We start from the raw sequence: 19,045 nt of genomic DNA on the forward strand, positions 1-19,045 counted from the left end.
GGGTGTGGGTCCCCGCGGAGCCCCGGCGTCGGAGCCCGGCCGCCGCTGGGAGCGGCGCCACCCGCTGCCCGCGCGCCCGCGACCCGCCAGCCGCACGCTTCCGAGCTCCTTCGCTCGCCTCACCGGCCTCCAGCTCCGCCGCCCCGGAGACGGCACCCAACACCCGCCTGCACACACGCAGCCTCCCGAGCGACGCCACGCACTCGCCCGTCCCTTCCGCGGGCAGACGCCTGGCGGCAGGCAGACGGGCGAGGCGGGACGGACGGGGAACGGCGCCTGCTCTCCCCGCCTCCACGCGGAGACCGGGAGGGGCCGCCCCCGCCCGCCCGCCCGCCGCCCGCCTGCCGCCCAGCGAAGCCGGGTCGGGCAGAGCGAGGCAGGCGCGCCGGATGGCGGAGTGCCGGGGCAGGGCGGGGGGGAGGGAAGGAAGGGTGCCGCCGACGGCCACGGCGGGAGACTGAGAGCACCGGCCAGGGAGGAGAAGGGATGCGCTGGGGCTCGGCGTCCGCACCACCCATGGTGGGGGCTCGCTGTCCCGGCAGCGAGCACGCGCTCGCGCCGGGGTCGCGCGTTCGAGGCAGGCCGGCGCAAGCCGACCGCGCGGCGTCTCTCCGCCGAGACCAGACCACGGAGAGAGGGGGCAGGGTACCCCTCTCCGTCCCAGCTGCCCGCAGGGCAGGCACGGGCCGCGCCGGCGGGCATGGGGTGGGGGGTGCGGAGCCCGCACGCGCACCGACCCCCCGGCCCTCCGGCAGCACACCCGGCTGCCCCCCGGGTCGCATCGGGCCGCCCGAATCTTTTAACCCCCGCCCGGCTCTCTGACCGAGAACCCTCGGGCCCGGAGCCCGGGGCCCATGGCCATCCCTACCCGGCGGGGGGGGGGCCGCTACCGGCGGCTGTGGTGGCCGGAGGCCTCCTGCTCCCACCCCCGCCTGGCCAACTCACAGCAAAGAACTAGCGGCTAATCCCACCCCCTGGTCTCTTGCCCTGAAGGCCTGGAGCAGGCTCTAGCCCTCAGCCCCACTCAAACCCAAAGTCTTATTCCTCAAATCTAGCCGCTACCCCAAACTCTGAGCACAAACCCCAAGCCCAGCACTCCAGCAGAACCCACAAACTTCTCCATAATCCCACTAAGCACACAGCCCAAAGCCTGTGCTGACGCCTGAAGCCTAAGGACTGAGCTGCTCCCTCACAGCCCCTATCCATCCAGGCATCTTGTAAGCCTAGCTGGAAGGTGTTTGGAGACTAGGAGGCAGAGGACGGGCAGGGCCGGTGGGGTGCTGGAGTGAAAGCCCGTGGAGATGAGACAGGGTGCTGCAGGAAGCTGCGTGGTGAGGAGCATCAGGCTGGCCTGGCGAGGTGCTCAAGTGAAAGGCAAAGGGCAGCCCAGGCAGGCAGAGAGGTTGGGGAGCTGGTGGCCAGTGGTGGGGCTATGTTTATAACTTTGCATCAGCGACAGCACTGGAGGAAAAGGCATTTGCCAGCTCTAATACCACATGCTAGCGTCCTAGTCTGGTGGCCAGCCATCCCATGAGGGACACCAGATCGGGCACAGCCGCCGTTAACATGGGAGCTACTCGGTACATGGCGGTAACGCACTGTCATTCCCCAGGAACCAGCCTTGTTTTTCAGTGGCCCCAGAGGGCTACTGAAGACACTGAAGACAGGCGAGCGAAAGCTGCTGTCCTGGGCTGGTGGCTCGCATCCCGTGCCTTCTGCAGGCCGGGCAGTAGGTGTCGCTGGTTCTTCTCGTTTCTCCTTAGGCTCCTGGCCGAGCTTCCCCACCCCGGTGCGCTTAGGGCGCGGCTCCGGCTGAGGCTGCAGCCGTCGCTCGAGCAGCTCTGCGACGGGTTTGCCATCTCCCTCCCCCGTGGTCTGCCCGCTCGCCGCAGGTCTGGGAACATAGTGCCGCGACTCGCCCTTTCTTGCTGTGTCACCTTTTCCTGGGCCTGTTTCCCAACTTCTTATCTCAGCTGACAGAGGACAGACCCCTCTGCTACCTGAGAGAGCAGCGCTGTGACTTCCCCAACCATACCCGTCCCCCCACCAAGCTTAGGGAGCACCATAACGTTCAGATTGGAGGGAGAGGGGGAACCAGAGCGGGGAAGGGCACTTTGCAGCATCTTACTTTGGACCATTTTGCGCACGGGGATCTTTGGTAAACTGCTGGGAATAGATTCCAGACAACATTGCTAATTGCCGCAGCTGGTTTATTTCTGCTAAGATAGGAGTCCTCTCAGTGAGCCCATCATTAAATGTCTGCTCAGTCAGGCTAGTTAAACGCACCACGGTTCATCAGCCAGTTCATCAGAGGGGGGAACTGGTTTTTGTTTTGCTGCTGCATGTTATGGAGAGTGCTTTGCAGCGTGGGCTCTTGGGGGAGACCCCCCCTCCCTCCCCCCTTCTATCAAGTTCCTCTTGGGTAAAGTAAACCGCATTTGCCCCATCATCCCACAGCCTGAACAGCAATTCTAATAACCCTTCTCAGGGCTTCTACTGATAGCGTCCCTGCATGTCCTGTAGCTCTGGTGCTTTAAAATCACAACTAGTGGCAGCCCCTTGCCTATTGGCTGCGTTTGGTCCGGTAAGCTGCTGCTCTACCACTGGCCGGGCAGCTACCTCCTCTTCATGCTCCCAATTATTTGGAGCATTATCTGGAGCTTCTGGACCCCCTTTGTCTTTTCACACCAGTGCCCGAACAACCAGGGGATGGACATCTCAGCTCCCCCCTTGTCACCGAGGACAGCGATTTGCAAGGTGGGCGATCTGCAATGCAGACAGCCATAAAGGCACATCCCTGCTGCAGCTTTTCAGCTCCATCCACAGTTGTGGTTCCCACCTCCTGGGTCAGCTGGCAAGCCTCCTTAGCGGCTTGGAGATCACTTTCCAACTGCCCAGTGTGTGGGCGCTGCACTAACGATGCCTTATCCAAGGGTGCGGAGTGCAGTCGGTAAGATCCCCCCCAGATCCCCTGCTGCCTTTCCCTCCACCCGCCTTTTCCCTCCTCCAGCTTGTTCCAGTCAGAGTTTGGAGAGCAATTCCTCTAGCCTGGCTGGGGTTACCCCCAGCTCACTTTCAAGCTGCGGCCATGCTGCCGAGGAGGCACACCCCGCTACCTTGTGAGCCGTGGGTGCCCACTGACGCGTAGCAAGCCACCTGGGGAAGCGGCTCCCCGCCTCCCCCTTGTCCTTATGTCCCCCACAGATGCATCTCCACACTGGTATCCTGCCAACTGCACCACAATGTGACCGCAAGGCAGGAAAAAGGAGGGTTGGATACAGGCACTGAGAGGCACTCCAGGCATGTGAGGGGTTCAACAAGGCAGATTAGAGAAGGACTTACCCTCCAAAGCGCACGGGGAGCCCCAGGAATAGCATTGAGAGGTCACTGCTGGGAGGCTGGAGGATGGATGGGTCGGATGCCCAGGCAGGACTCACTTTAGTGTATCCTAGGGGCCCCTTTTAGCTACTCGAGCTAGTTGCTTATCTAGACTAGGCAAGGCGTGGGTAGTTACTGCCTGTGAAGCAGCTAGACACTGTTGACAAAGCAAGATATGCATGTTTGGCCCTAGCAGGTTTTGATCAGCATGCAGAGCGCACTCCAGGGCTACTATCCCGTCCTCTGTCAGTCGCCCGACTCCTCACCAGGTCTTCCGCAGGGCTTCTCTCTGCAGCAGGGCAGGGAGGGGCAGGAGACATCCTGGGAGCTCACTGTGCACTTCTGAACAAGGGCAGAAACTCACCCAATTCCTCATGACACTCTTTCCAGGACAGAAACAAGTATGTTGAAATCAGAGTGGCAATGGTGGTCTCACCCCAAATATCCTGACTGTTTTTGGGGCAGGCCATAACTTGTGAAAGCGAGCGTGCAAAGAAACAAGGCTGAAATACACAGCCCAGCACATAATGAAAAGGACGTGGCAGGGAAGGAGCAAGGTAGGGCTCCAATTAAGTGCTTTTTGCAAGCCCAGCCTCACATGCACGGGCCCCTAAGGGCTCGACAAGGGTCTAGCCATGATTCAAGCCTAAAAAAATAAATACAATTAGATAGCCCTTCCTCTGGGTTTCAACCTTTTTGTTTCTTTCCTCTCCCCCACCCCCCCACATTGCTTTCAACCTTCCTTCTCAGCTGTAACAACCTCCAGGTTAGTCTTCCTTGCGTTAGAGAAGGAAATTCTGGACTGAATTACCTTCAGTGTAGCAGAAGTCTGACTCTTGTTTAAGTGCCCTTGGAAGTGCCTAAGGCCGATGAAGCCTGCAGGCCTATCAGTGAACGCGAGCGTGCTGCGAGTGCTGAAGGTCAGCTTTCTCAATCACGGTAATAAACAAAACTGCCTTTAAACTAGGGCTGATTCCGCTAGGGCTGTGATGGATTGTGGGTTAAGAGCGCTGTCAGCGTGAGTGAGAAAGGAACTAGCAAAATGCTGTCTCCCTTCTCCTCTCCAAAAGAAAACTCTTGGGTAAACACGGAGCAAGCCCTGGGCTGTTGCAGGGAATTCTGTCTGAGTATGCAGGTCCGTGAGCACAGAGCTCGGGGCAAGCGTCTGGAAGCACACCTTGCCAGGGATTTCCCTGTGAAGGGCTCAGGTTTCTTGCTCCTGTCACTAATAAAACGCAGAAAAGAACACACCCATGTGATGTTACCTTTGGGAAAGGCCATGCAAGCAAAGCAGCAGAGAAAGGCCAAAATGAGGTGCTTCTGGCAAGCCTGGCCTTAAACAGGCAGGCGTTATTCCAGAGGAGCAGGAAGTGGGAGCTGGGTGGGAATGAGAGAAAAAACAAACTTGATTTGAATAGGGCTGGGAGCATTCACAAGTGCAGAGAGTATAAGAAATTATAAAGACTGGTGCCAACGCCAGGGCTCTCTTCCAAGACAGCCAATATAGGAACACGAGAGAGAAAGCAGAAAAGGGTAGCAGCAAAGCTGCTCAACAAGTAGTCAGAGGAAGCCCCAGGAATCAAGCGCTCTCTTTAAAAGGAGCCCGGGCTGAGGGTTTTGTTTCCAGAGGCAATTAATGAAATAGTTGCAGACGACGGGACACGGTCTCATTCCTGCTGTAAGAGGGAAAGGGAAGGAAAGGAACAACGTCCCTGATGGATGCAATCGGAACAGTGTTTCAAGATGCAGCCCCTCTTCCTGCACAGCCCTCGGGGGAGCTCCACCACTAGCTATGAGGAACCTGGTGTGCGCTCTGTTAAAATCATCTTTTCTCTTCTGTTTGTTCGCAGGCACCTGTAATGAGCAGCAGGAGTCAGATTTCTAAGTTGCTTCAGTGTCATTGCTAGCAGGAAGGTGCCTCTTGGCTGAGAGCACAGGAAGGGACCCTGGGTAGCTTTTTGTGACAGTTTTTAAGCGAAAGTAAGCTGCTACATAGTCAATACTTCATTTTACACGACCACTTAGCTCTACCCACGATTCCTAGTTTTACCAGTTTCAGCCCAAAGTCCAGCCTTCAGTGGTCCATCTTATGATTATTCGTTAGCTGATTTGCACCTCTTCTGCTGTTACCTTTGAACAACTTTTGTACTGCTGGCTGGATTAAACTGGTGTCTTTGCAGTTCTTCAACTATATACAAAAAAACAGGAGCTGAGGCAAGGTCAGATAAGATGCTCTGCTTGCAGGGCGTGTGATCTTTGCTTTGGGTCGTCTTTTCAGTTTTTCAGCAACTGCACTCCTACAGTACCTGCTCTCCATGCTGCACGGAAGGACACATTGAAACGGCAGTCTCCTCCCACAAGCCTCAGCCACAGTGCTGGGCATGGAAGGGCTGCGAAAACTGGTACTGAGAGCAGCACTTCTCCTAGGCGGTGGTCAGGTACTAACTTTCAAGGCACAGCACCCCCCCCCACCCCCCAACAAATATTATTATTCCCCTTCTGTGCGTGAGGTGACAGGAAGAGATGGCTAAGCTGGCTCATCAGCAGGAGGAGCCGCAATGGGAGCAATGACCTCGGGGTTAGGACACTGGACTAGGACTCCAGAAACACAGAAGCCAAATCCTAGTTCCAGGGGCAGCTCCTTGAGAGGTGGTGTAAAAAGGCCCTTCCTCTCTGTCTGCTTTCATAAATCTTCATGGTGCCATCGTTGCCAAAGAGGAAGCTGTCACCCAGAAAGTCACCTGAGAAGCAGCATAGCGGCCTATGGCCAGAGGAAGGGCAGCTTGCAACACCACGCACAGCCCAATGCCAGATGGTCTGGGCCTTCAAAGCTGCAATCTTGCCCCCTCCTCAACTCAGAAGCAAAAGCAAGCCCTCACCCACAGCCCCCGCGTTTCACCAGGCAAGCAGCATGTAGGCTTCCCTCTCCCCTTGGGTGTTGCAGGGGGGCGTCTTGCAGCAAATCAGCTAGATGACGAGGGATGCCTCAGCGCAAGCAGGTGGATAAGCCAGAGCTAGCACAGAGCAGCACATCAGACAGGAAGGGCATCTGTCAGTACCTTCCCCAACAGCAGTTCCTTGGTGTAGTTCCACAGAGAACCCCCAGAAAGCACTGCAGGCTCTCTGATAATTTAGGCAGCCCTTTCTCAGTTCCATTCAGGTCAAGTTTTCAAGCTCTTGGTGCCATTACGAGGTGTGACAAGCTTTAAAGCTGAAGCTGGGGTTGTGCTGCAGTTGCCTCCTCGAGCCTTGGTGCAGGTCACTGACTCTGCTGCGTGGTTTCTCTGAAGCCCTTCTTCCTTTGGTGACTGCCTGATTGATTCATCTCATCTGCAGCGCACACACATCAGGGACTCCTTTGTACCGCCAGGCAGACGGACCCACCCGGCTAGAGCACCCTGCTCCGCACAGATGGGAAAGGGGTACCGTGTCCCTGCAATTTCAGGAAAACAGAGCTTTCATCCCTAGCCCTGCAGGGCAATCCCACCTTCAGCAGCTACTTGAGGCAAAACTCTCGGCCTCGCCAGCCAGAGCCTGGAGGCCTTGGGAGCCACTGGATGAGAGCAGCTGTTTGGCCTGGCAAGTGCAGCCGCGCTCAGAGGCACTTGCAGGAGAAGCGCCGAGAAGGCAGGTGTCCTGGGCACTGGTGGACTGATCTTGCTCCCTAAGGTCACAAACGCTTCAGCTGCAACTTGCCCACCAGCTCTGACACGTACACTGTTTCTGTGGCGCATGCCTTCCCTAGCGGCACATGAGATCACGCAACATGTCCCTCCGGGAAAAGGCCAAAGAGAGTCTCTAGGCAGCATCATTTCTGAAAGAGAATGTGGGCAGGACTGTGATTCTTGCACACTTGAAAGTAACAGAACATCAACATAATAGAGCAATAACATAACCCTTCAGCTTCCCCTTGGCTCACAAAACATCACCTGCCCCAGTGACCAGACCTTCTCCTGGCTGAAATGCTGCCTGCAAGCGCTGCTCTGAAGCTGCATTGGCAGGGCCCATCAAGGGTACAGCGTTTAAAACCTTACCTCCTATGTTCAACAGGAGCAAGGACTCCACGGGCTGCAGGATAATCTGTGGGGGCAGCACTGCTTCCACCAGCAGCAGCCTCCCCGTGCCCCGAGGGGCCAACCTGCTACTCATGGCCTGCGGGTTTGCTGCATCGTCCTCACCAGAGGTCACCTCCCTCGGGACCCACAGCAGCCCCTACTGCACTGCCTGGCAAGCTCCTCCACTTCCCAGATGTTTGAGCAGAGTAAGGGCAAAGGGGAAGAAAGCAAGCCCTCAGGCTTCTTTTATCTGAGGACAATTTACCTGAGGACAATAATTAACATATTGCACTCACCTCGAATTCTACTTCACACGAGAGTTGCCTATAGATTTAATGGTTAGCTTTCTTTCTTCTGGATCAGCAAAACTGAACTCACAGTCTGTTGAAATGTGACTTTAAGTCCTTTCTCTTCACAGCTTTAGAAGTATTGCCAATATTGGAAAGACAATCCTTACAAGGTTTGCCTTTTTGTTCATTGCCTTTCTCTTCTTAACCATGGTGCCATAGCTTTTCTAGTTGATGTTTAGATACTATCTGGAAATGCAAAATACCTTTCCCTCCCCTCCTCCCAGCTTTAGACTACGTCCTCAGCTGTTGCCAGCAAATTCTGGGAGACGCAAATTCCAAGAATGTAACACAGAGAATGAAAAGCAGGAGGACAGGCTTTCCTGGCAAGTCTTTCCTCCTGTGAAAGCAAGCATATGCAGTGTGTCAAAGAAGAACAGACCAGCTACAGCGGACTTGCATTAGTCCACTCTCAGAGTTGGTGCTGAAATTTGCTCTTGTTTGGCTCCCCTGTTCTGCTGTTATCTCTGTTAGTATATCAGTGGTGTTGCAAGTGTCCGGCCAAGGCATAACACTCTCGTGGAGAGTTTATGCAGCTGAGTTCTCTCTTTCCCGTAGTTTACTGTCTTGTGGGATTGTGTAGGAAGACAAAACTTGCACCTACTTGGATTTGTTCTCACCCTTGAGCTCTTACTGCTATCTTAGATGTAAGTGTTTTGGTTAGGAGGGAAGGGTTGTTGTTTTGGGGATGGGGCCACTTGTCCGTATTTTTGCCCTACGGAAATCTCTCTCTTCTTCTTCTTCTTCTTTGAATTTTTTTCTTGTTTTAATTGCAGAGGCTGTCTCTTGTATGGTCCCCTTTCCAGGAACCGGCAAGACACTGCTGGCTGGAGCCCTTGCTGATGAAAGTAGCCAAGGTGACAGGAAAAGAGCCTTTGTTCTGAGAAAAGGTGCTGCTGGCCTAAATGAAGGGGTGAGAGAATCGGAATGGCAGCCTTGTTTATTATTTGAGCAGGTAAAGTGGAGGGAAGGGAAGGTGCTGGACTTGCTCTAGTATGTCAGTCGTTTTCTTATACTGCCGGCAGCCAAAACGGGATGCAGCCCTCCACATGTTGTCTAATGCACGCCTGGTAAAGGCGAGCCATCTCCTCCCTTGCTCTACCAGCTTTGTTCCTGTTCCTACAGCCCTGTGTGCTGCTAGCCTTCGTCCCTGCTAGGGCACGCTGCTGGCCGATGCTCCCGCCTCTCTACCAGCCCCGCAGGGTCTGGTCAGCAGAGCTGTCCCCCAGGCACTCAGTCCCCAGCCTGCACTGCTGCAGGGGTAAGCCCATACCAGGCACAAGACTTTGCATTTGTCCCGCGCTCCATTTCTTGAGGTTCATGGCTACAGGGATGCTGTGAAAGACCACGTTGGAAGTGCTGTTAAAGAGGGGACAGAATAGCTACCAGAAGCTACTGCTGTTAGCTCTTACTGCTAAGGTTCGATGCCTGCCCATCAGATCGGAGCCTTGAGAAATAACTGATGCAAACCAGCACCACTACCATCTGTAGGCATCTACAGTCAGAAGACCCGCCATCCTCTGTTCTGAACCCTTTTTTTTTTTGCCTTGTGTGCCATTCTTTCTGAGTTTGGGCCCAACTTTTCAGTGCCCTTGCACCTCCTTTTCTCCACCCCAATTCCACCCTGCACAACTGGGGTGGAGAAAGGGAGGGCAGGTCCCTGCAGTGCCTCCCTGACGTGCTCTGGGGTAACGGTGGGACATGCTGCATCAGAATGACAGCTCCCCTCTCCCCACAGAGCCCCAGCAAGAAGGCGGCAAAAGAGATGCTGCATCTGTTGAGAAACCAAGGAGGATGTGGAATGAGATGCAAGAGCTGAGGAACTGCAGAAGATGACAAGAGAAGAGAGAGGGAGAGAGGCGTGCTAAGAAACTTCCTTTTCAGAAAGCAGGTGCCAAAGACAGTGATCACTAATGCAAATCCTGAGAGCGTCTAAAAGACATGGCAAGTGTGCTTGTGACCACAAAGGTCCCCCTTTGATCTGACGCCATCTAGGAATGTTGCAGGGTCTGGAGAGTGAAAGGTAGAGAGTTTGGTGGCAGCGGCTGCACAGGACTTTTCTCATGCAAAGGGCTAGGGAAATGCCTGAGTCCCTCCAAGCCTATTCTAAAAGAGAAGAACTGAGTAGCACTCACCAAATGAGATGGCGTTTCCTCAGACTCAGGCAAGCTTCATCTCCTTTTGGCCTGTGCCTGAAGCTAGCGCCATGCCCCGATCCCCTGCCTAGGGCAGGCTCGAGCCCTCAGCCCCACTCAAACCCAAAGCCCTATTCCTCAAATCTAGCTCGTACCCCAAAGGCCAAGCACAAAGCCCAAGCCCAACACTCCAGCAGAACCCACAAGCTTTCCCCAGTCCCACTAGGCACACAGCCCAAAGCGTGTGCTGATGCTTGGAGCCTAAGGACTGAGCTGCTCCCTCAGAGCCCCTATCCATCCAGGCATCTTGTAAGGCTAGCTGGAAGGTGTTTGTGGCCTGGGAGGCAGAGGAAGGGCAGGCCGTATGGGGTGCTGGAGAGAAAGCACATAGGGAGGTGAGAGGGAAGGGGAGGGGCAGGCTGGAGGGACACAGGTGTTTAAAGAATAGCCACATGCCACATGATCTGTTTAGAATGATGGAGATGGGCTCATGAAGCTTCCTATGGGCTCAGGAATGGAGGAGCAAGCTTCTCCCTGTCCCTATCTACCATCCAGTAAAACCACAGCCAAGGGAATAGGCTTGGTGGAATCAGCTGGGAAAGAAGACCCTGTGGAGGTTGGCTCTAGTGTGACACTGAGACGAGACATGAGAGGAGAATAAGTGGGAATCTACTCTGTAGAATAAGTGGGACACTCCTCTGATGTTTTCTTTCACTCAGTCGGCTAGGTGGGGTTGCTCAGGTGCAGGGCAGGGCTAGACAAACATACTGACCTGTTCACACTCGGCCAAGTCCTTTCTAAACTCCAATCCACCCACTCCAATACCTCCCTTTCCCCACCTTTGGTCCTTCTCCTAAAGATCCCTTAAAGTCTCACATATTCCTTAAGTCCCCTTAAAACTGGTACACAGTTTCACATGCTCTTGTCTCACGTCCCCTAGTAAATCCTATAGGCCTTTAGGCAATAACCCCTTCAGTCCACAAGGCTTTCAAGGAGAGTCACTCACGTGGACTCATCTTGGAGGCTACGCACTCTCCAAGGCACCAGCGACAATGGGCTAATTGCTCTCCTGTGATGGTCCTGGGAGCATCCGAGTCAGAGTGCTCCTTTGCGCTGATTAGGTTACTGGGATTCCTCTGCCGTCACTGTTCAGCTGTTCTTTGTATGGGTGGTGACTAGCCTTCAAACACATCGACTTACCATTTAGTCCAGCGTTTGGCCCATATCTGCTGTAAGTGTTAACAAGCCACATAAACTGTATGCAGAGGAGTTACTGGGCAGCTCTGGGCACAGTGTCATCTGCTTTTCCATAAACTCTATTCTGAAGAAAACAGAGACACTAGCTAAGGTTGAACAGTAAGAAAACAGCAGGAAAGGGGAGAAGACAGGAAGCTGCTTCTTGGTGACCTTAACCCAGCCCTTGCAAACGACTTCCTGAGAAAACACTGGATCTCATTCTGGCTCTTGTTGTAGATGACTGCATTAATCAATGACTGCATTGATCCCAGTAACAAACAAAGACACAAACAAACCAAGAGCTCCTGTGAGGTTAGTGGCTAGTAGAGCTAGATGAGGCAGTAGCTGCAGGTTTTGCGTAGGTGAGTGCAGCAGTGCAAACAAGGAAGGAGGCAGCAGGAAGGCAGACAACAAGAAATCATGCCGCCCTCCTGTAGAAGGTATTCGTAGAACCACCGTGAAGGTCTTAACCACTGTGACACTGTTATGACTAGAAAAGAGGCCATGTCTCTAGTCACCAAACCAAGAAGCCCGTTTTCCCCAGAGTATGAATCGGAGCAAGACAGTAAGGGGATTTCACAGACGAACTGTGGGAATGAAGGGAGAGATTCAACTTGAGACCAGGACACTAAATTTGGGGTTCCAAATGCCCATTCCTCCCTGTGAGACAAGAGCCTGAACAGCAGGTTTAACCACTGGGGACCTAGGCAATGGCGGTGGAATTCAGTTGCCTACACAAAGGTGCCTAGCACCATGTCAGAGGCCCGAGGATCTCTGACCTCCATACAGGGCTGGGAGATCTGGTGCAGGGCCTACAGGAGACCTATGCCTTCCTGGGGCAGCAGAGAGACACCAGCTGAGATACCCAGAGTATTTCAAGTGGCAAGACAGACATGCCTGTACGTGGCCAACTGAATCACACGGCAACAACTGAATCCCTCCTTGCCTATCGGCTTTAGGATAAGATGAGTCATGGCCTGACTTCTCTTGACAGCTCTGACTGCGGGTGGGATTCAGCTGCCTAAAAGAAAGAAAAAAAAAAGAAAAAAAGAAAAGTATCAAGTGACGTTAGAAGGTAAATAAGTCGAAGGAAGATGTTTTTATTGAAGTATCATTCTCTGGAGCTGCTTCTCTTTTCCAACTGGATGAATAGGAGTGGCTGTTCCGCCAACATATGTTCATCTTTACGCACAGATATTGCCCAGGATAGGAGAGCTGAGGCCATATGCAGTAGGTAGGGTATTTCTGAAGGGTATCACTGCCAGGCTGTTGGCAGTGAGAAGCACATTTCTGCACAACACATTCTTGAGCCAAAAGCTCCTCTGATTGCATTGCCCGTTGCCTACTACTCCACACAAGCTGCAAGGCAGAACATTTTCTGTACTAGTAACTCTCTGGAGAAAAGTCTTCTCTTTAGAGCCTGTTTCACCTCCACGTTCCTCAGGGTGTAGACCAAAGGATTGAGGACGGATGAGACAACATTATACATAAGGGTGGCTATCATGTCCCGCCTGGGTGCATTCCGTGAGGAAGGTGGCACGTAGTTAAAAATAACAGGGACATAGAGTAAGGCCACTACTGTGAGATGGGAGATGCAAGTGGACAAGGATTTCCTCCTTCCCTCCTTGGACTGGACTTTCAGCCGGAGGAAGGAAAAAATGTACAGGTAAGAAAAGAGCGTGAAGACAAAGGGGCCTATCCCAATACTCCCCGTGACGATGCTGAGCAGGCTCAGGTTGATCTGGTTGCTATTGCAGGCCAGTCTCACCAGGGGCTTGATGTCGCAGAAGTAGTGGTGGATGTGGTTGGGGCCACAGAAATGGAGCTGGGAGGTCATGAGTGTGTGCATCAGAGCATGGAGGAAGCCAGTAGCCCAAGCGGCTGCAGCCAGCAGCAGGCAGGCCCGCGGGCTCATGATCAGGGTGTAGCGCAGGGGGCTGCAGATGGCCACATAGCGGTCATAGGCCATGACAGCCAGGAGCAAAGCTTCGCTGCTGCCCAGGAAGTGGAAGAAGTGGAGCTGGCTGAGGCAGCCAGGGTAAGAAATACCCTGGTGCCCCGAGAGGAGCCCAGCCAGCATCTTGGGCACAGTAACTGTGGAGTAGAAGATATCCAGGCAGGAGAGGTTGCAGAGGAAAAAGTACATGGGGGTATGTAGCCGGGCTTCACATATCACCACAACCATGATTGCCGTATTCCCCAGCAGGCTAGACAGGTAGAGCAGTAAGAATAGCATGAACAGGAATTGCTGCAGCCCTTGAAGATTGCTCAGACCGAGGAGGATGAACTTCCTCACCTCGGTCTGGTTATCCATCCCTGCCGGGAAAGAGAGAATAACTTAGCAGAAACGTCCTCTCTTTCTGTCCTGAGCTGCTATTTCCATTCCCCAGAGTCCTCTTCCGTAAGGTGCATCCTCAGCTGATGCTGCCGCATGAATGGAAAAGATCAGCTGCTGAGTCTGGAAAGTGACATGAAAGAATGCCTTGATTTCCCACCCCAGCTATTTCAGCAAACACTGGAAACTGTTGTAACCTAGATGGCCAGTACTGACGCCAGAACTGCCGCCTGTGTACCAGCTTACTGAAAGGAACGGCGTGTTTGAGAACAGCGAGAAAAGAAAATTATGAGGCAGGGAGGGAGGGCAGGATGGAGGAAGGACGGAAGGAAGGAAGGAAGAGAGGGAGGGAGGGAAGGAGGGAGGAAAGAAGGTAGGTTACCTAATGTTTACGTGAAGATCACTCTGAAATCCTGCAGGTTTTCCTTTTTTAAATCAAAGAAGGGTTCTCTCATATGTTTTCTTCATTCCAGTTCCTAGCTGAATAAACTGTCTCTCTCCTAAAGCTGAAAGAATTATAGTAGCCTACTGGATCACATATAATACCCAGCTTTCCAAGAGGATTCATTCTGGTTGTTCAGTGGAGTCAGAAAGCCTTTCCATAGTACTCCCTGTCACCGAAACAATCACATTTCTTTCCAGCACAGGAAAAGTTCCGTCTCTCTGAAAACTCCCCTTGGGACCAAGCCTCTGAACCTTATGGGGCTTCCGTTGGGAAAACATCAAGGCATAGCATTTCAGGGACACAGAAAGCTAATGATGTTGTGGGGAGTTGAACTGATTAGTGACTCTTTTCTACAGCAAGCTCTCATAAGCAGGAGGAAGCTGTAGAATCAAAAAGACATTTATTGAACTCTGCAAGGTTAGAGCAGATAATTCTCAGGAAGACTAACAGTTTTAATGGGGAATTTGCCAAGAAGTTTTTTTACATCTCTCTGAAATGCCCAAGCGTCATAGAGTGAATAAGTATCCTGGCTTCATTTGACCGGATACAACTGCAGAGCTGAACCCTGCCTCTGCCTTAACATCTTTGGCTGCCTTTAGAGTCAATAAAGATGTTAAAATGCCTTTAAAAAAAAAAGAACAAACTTCTAAAGATGGAGATGGCAAACGATGATGATTTTGAAGGCCTCAAATACCTGTCTCACTGTCCCCTCTGCAAGCTGTGTTTGCCATGAGCAATGGCATCTGAAATCTGTGTAGAAGTGTCCATCTGCCTGATGGAAAACAGACAGAGGCGGGGGCTGGGGGTGCAGCAGAAGAGCCTGCAGGTGCTGTCAGAGTTCACTCAGACTGTGGTGGTGGTGGCCATGGCAGGAGTGTACTGCACTGGCAAGTCCCACTTCATGAACAGGCTGGCTTAGGAGAGGATGGGTGAGAGAGGTGGTGAGCTGCACAGGTCACAGCCCCGCGCAGCCAAGGTGCCTTGGTTTTCCCGCTTTGTGTCTAACACTGCTGAGCCCCTTGCATCCTCCCAGCAGGTTTCTCCCTGGCCTTCACCATGCAGTCCCACACCAAACATATCCGGATGTGGTGTGCTCCTCACCCTTGCCAGCCTGGACACACTCTGGTGCTGCTGGACACTGAAGGGCAAGGGGACGTGGAGAAGGTGTGGGGGAAGCAGAGCCTTCCTTCTGTGCCTACAGAGCACTTTGTGGAAGCTCTCAAAGGCCCAGGCATGTGGCTGGCCTCAAGGTGTTCTCGTTGCATGCACTAACATTTAGCAGTTGTACCAGGAAGAGAGAGAGGCTGTGGGGAAGGAGGCCAGTGTAGAGCCGAGCGGAGAAACTCTTTGGACTGAGGAAGTCCTGCCTGGCATCCTTCCGCCCTGCCTTGGCCTGTCAGAGCCCTCATTCTGCCTGGCCTCCTGGCTGTCTGCAGGCTACTGGAGGCAGTCTGTGGCTGGGCCCATGCTGGTTGGTGGGACACCGCCTCCTCCCAGCCCGTCTCCCTTTCAGTCGGGGTCTTTGATTTCTCAGCAGCCCTTAGGCTGGTGGGGCTTTTGATTTTGGGCAGGGAGCCCCAGGCTTTTGAACTGGAGCTGTCCCTGTGGTGCTGGCAGCCAGCGGGGCTAGGAAAAGGCTCATGGGGTTGACAAGTTGCCAAATTCCTCCGCGTTTTCTGGAAAACAGCAGCAGAACACTCAGAAAGGCATTCAGACTCGGTAAGGTATTGCTTCAAATGCCTGTTCTTGGAGCTACGACAGGAAGGACAAAATGAGGCCAGATAGTATTACATCACTTTAGATGCTGGGAACCCCAGCAGAGGATTGATGATAATTTCTTGACCCAGGAGGTGGAGACACCAACAAGGAGAGGTGCAATGCTAGACCTTGTACTAACGAACCAAGAAGGTTTGGTTGGAGACGAGAAGGTTGGGGGCAGCCTTGGCTGCAGTGAGCATGAGATGGTGGAGTTCAGGATCCTACCAGGAGGAAGCAAGGCAATAAGTAAGATCACAACCCTGGACTTGAGGAGAGCTAACTTTGGCCTCTTGAGGGACCTACTTAGGGGAATCTCCTGGGGTAGGGCCCTAGAAGGAAGAGGGGTCCAGGAGAGCTGCTTAATATTCAAGCATCACCTCCTCCAGGCTCAAGACAGGTGCATCCCTCTTAGTAGGAAGTCGAGCAAAGCAGGCAGGAGACCTGCATGGATGAGCAAGGAGCTCCTGGCAAAACTCCAACGGCAGAAGGAAGTCTACAGAAAGTCGAAAAGGGGACAGGCCACTTGGGAGGAATACAGGGACATTGTCAGAGTGTGCAGGGATGCGACAAGGAAGGCCAAGGCCCATTTGGAATCAAATCTGGCAAGGGATGTCAAGGACAACAAGAAGGGCTTCTACAAATACACCTATAGCAAAAGGAAGACTCGGGAAAATGTGGGCCCGCTGCTGAATGGGGCAGGTGCCCTGGTGACGAAGACTACAGAGAAGGCAGAGTTATTGAATGCTGCCTTTGCTTCAGTCTTGACTGCTAAGGCCAGCCCTCAGGAACTCCAGACCCTGGGGACAAGAGAGAAAGTCTGGAGAAAGGAAGACTCTCCCTTGGTGGAGGAGGATCGGGTTAGAGGTCATTTGTGCAAACTTGACACCCACAAGTCCATGGGCCCTGATGGGATGCATCCACGAGTGCTGAGAGAGCTGGCATTCTCCATCATCTCTGAAAGATCCTGGAGACCAGGAGAGGTGCCTGAGGCCTGGAAGAAAGCCAGTGTCACTCCAGTCTTCCAAAAGGGCAAGAAGGAGGAGCCAGGAAACTGCAGGCCTGTCAGCTTCACCTCCATCCCTGGAAAGGGGATGGAGCAGCTCGTCCTGGAGGTCATCACTAAGCATGTGGAGGACAAGAAGGTGATCAGGAGTAGTCAGCAGGGATTCACCAAAGGGAAATCATGCTTGACCAATCTGATAGCCTTCTAGGATGGAATGAGTGGCTGGGTAGATGAGGGGAGAGCAGCGGATGTTGTCTTCCTGGACTTCAGCAAGGCTTTTGACACAGTCTCCCATCACATTCTCCTAGGTAAGCTCAGGAAGTGTGGGTTGGATGAGTGGACGGTGAGGTCAATGGAGAACTGGCTGAATGGCAGAGCTCAGAGGGTTGTGGTCAGTGGTGCAGAGTCTAGTTGGAGGCCTGTAGCTAGTGGTGTCCCCCAGGGGTCAACATTAGGTCCAGTCTTGTTCAGTGTATTCCTCAAGGACCTGGAGGAAGGGACAGAGTGCACCCTCAGCAAGTTTGCTGATGATACTAAACTGGGAGGAGTGGCTGACACACCAGAAGGCTGTGCTGCCATTCAGAGGGACCTGGACAGGCTGGAGAGCTGGGCGGAGAGGAACCTCCTGAAATCCAACAAAGGCAAGGGCAGGGTCCTGCACTTGGGGAGGAATAACCCCATGCAGCAGTACAGGCTGGGGGTTGACCTGGTGGAAAGCAGCTCTGCCGAGAAGGACCTGGGAGTGCTGGTGGACAACAAGTTGACCATGAGGCAGCAATGTGGCCTTGTGGCCAAGAAGGCCAATGGGATCCTGGGGTGCATTAGGCAGAGGTCAGCCTCAGGTGGGGAGTTTGACTGGGGCGGTACACCTGTCAAACCATAACACAGGTGTCCTCAGGGAGGACAGAAACTTCCCGTGGAGCAGAAGGGCAAAAGCTCACTTGATCTTGAATTTTCAGTACAAATCCTTATGGGTTGCTCTCCAAGGGGTCGATGTGGTACTGCTCTCCCATCCCAGTCTCAGCCGGCCCCTGGGAGGGCAATCATGTGCAGCTGGGCCTGGGGCAGACATGGTGTTGCTCTGCTGGAGGGGGTAGAGCTGGTGACTCTCTCCTGTTTTGATGCAGTGCTGCTCCCATGCCTTGGCCCCAGTGGCCACTGAGTAGCCATTTCCCCCAGTCCCAACAGGTGAGGGGGTGCAGCACTGACCTCCTCTCTGTGCTGCACTGCATGCTCTGCCCTGGGGCAGCCAACCTCAGAGCTCCCATTCACTGGTCTGCTGCACCTTTCCCCATGTGGCAGGTCAGGGAGGAGGGATATGTCAGTGGAAATGGGCACCGCACAGGGAATCCCCTTCCCTGAGTGTCTGGAGAAAAGCTCATGAGTCCCGGTGGGCCGGCCAGCCCCCCACAGGTGCCTTGGAGCACTAATCAGCCTGGGGCCGGGGATTCTTTCTCAGCCCCCAGTGACATGAAGGCCCCAGAGTGAAGGAACAACTGGTCAACCAGCTTCAAGCTAGGCCTGGAAGATGCCGCAAAGGCTCTGGGGTTTGAGGGAGGCAGCTGGCTCATAGGGCTGTAGGCCTTCTTCTTAGGGCTTAGACTTCAGGCAGCAGATGAAGCTTTCTGCTTTGCAGTTATGGCTCAGGTTAGCCTCTCACCTCGCCCCTCATCTGCACAGGCTTGACCTCCAAGGGGAGGGGGTTTTGACTTCTTCTTGGCTGCCATCATCTGAGCATTCCCTTACTGCTTTGGGAACTTGCTTCAAAAGATGCAGTTACTCTGTGTTTCAAGAATGTACTCTTCACTTCTGCTGTCCCATGAAACACAGCCAAAGCCCTTCCTTGGCCTTCTTCAGCACAGAGATGTGACTGCTAGGCGCTGCTGGGAGAGGACATCATTCCTTCTGAGCTTACAGGTCAACGAGCTCCTTGGCAGTAGCAGCAGGCTGCTGCAGTTGTGCCTCTCCTGACTCAGGAGCGAACCCTGCTGGCAGAGAGGCTCCAGGCAAGGGGCAGGACAGAGCTGAGCACTCATGCTGGGGTTGCAGCCTATGTTAAGAAGGGGTCACTGGGCTCATCTGTCCGGACCTGCCAGTTAGGAAGAGCAGTGAACCCCTGGCCAGGCTCTGACACTCCTCAGGAACCGGAGATGAGGTGATGCTCCTGGTTCTCCACTGTGACTGCAGTGTCCCTGCCAGCAGTCAGCTCTGGAGGCTGTGTTTTGCGGAACAGTCTCATGTCTCTGCTGTTTGAGGGTCTCTCTTCCTTTGCTGAAAGCCAGCCCTTTGATGCATGGGACTCCCATTTCTTCAGGTGGCATCAGGAGAAAGCACTGTGGCCAATGTCCACAGC

General features: G+C 53.7%; 1 protein-coding gene and 1 long non-coding RNA gene across 2 annotated transcripts in view; both read right to left on the reverse strand.

Annotated features, from left to right (window-relative positions):
* LOC138063069 (uncharacterized) overlaps window positions 1–3,987 on the reverse strand; it is a 164,976-nt gene extending 160,989 nt beyond the window's left edge. Inside the window, exon 1 of the long non-coding RNA XR_011136678.1 lies at window positions 3,343–3,987. This is a non-coding gene — a long non-coding RNA (uncharacterized lncRNA). The remainder of the gene's footprint in view (window positions 1–3,342) is intronic.
* An 8,509-nt stretch (window positions 3,988–12,496) lies between these two features.
* LOC138063003 (olfactory receptor 12D1-like) lies at window positions 12,497–13,619 on the reverse strand. The gene has a single exon (XM_068922680.1). The coding sequence runs from the start codon at window positions 13,463–13,465 to the stop codon at window positions 12,497–12,499; it is 969 nt and encodes a 322-aa protein (XP_068778781.1). The 5' UTR covers window positions 13,466–13,619.
* Window positions 13,620–19,045: the final 5,426 nt, after the last annotated feature.

Source organism: Struthio camelus, chromosome 31 (genome assembly GCF_040807025.1).
Source record: "Struthio camelus isolate bStrCam1 chromosome 31, bStrCam1.hap1, whole genome shotgun sequence".
In the NCBI taxonomy this organism is placed as follows: Eukaryota; Metazoa; Chordata; class Aves; order Struthioniformes; family Struthionidae; genus Struthio; species Struthio camelus.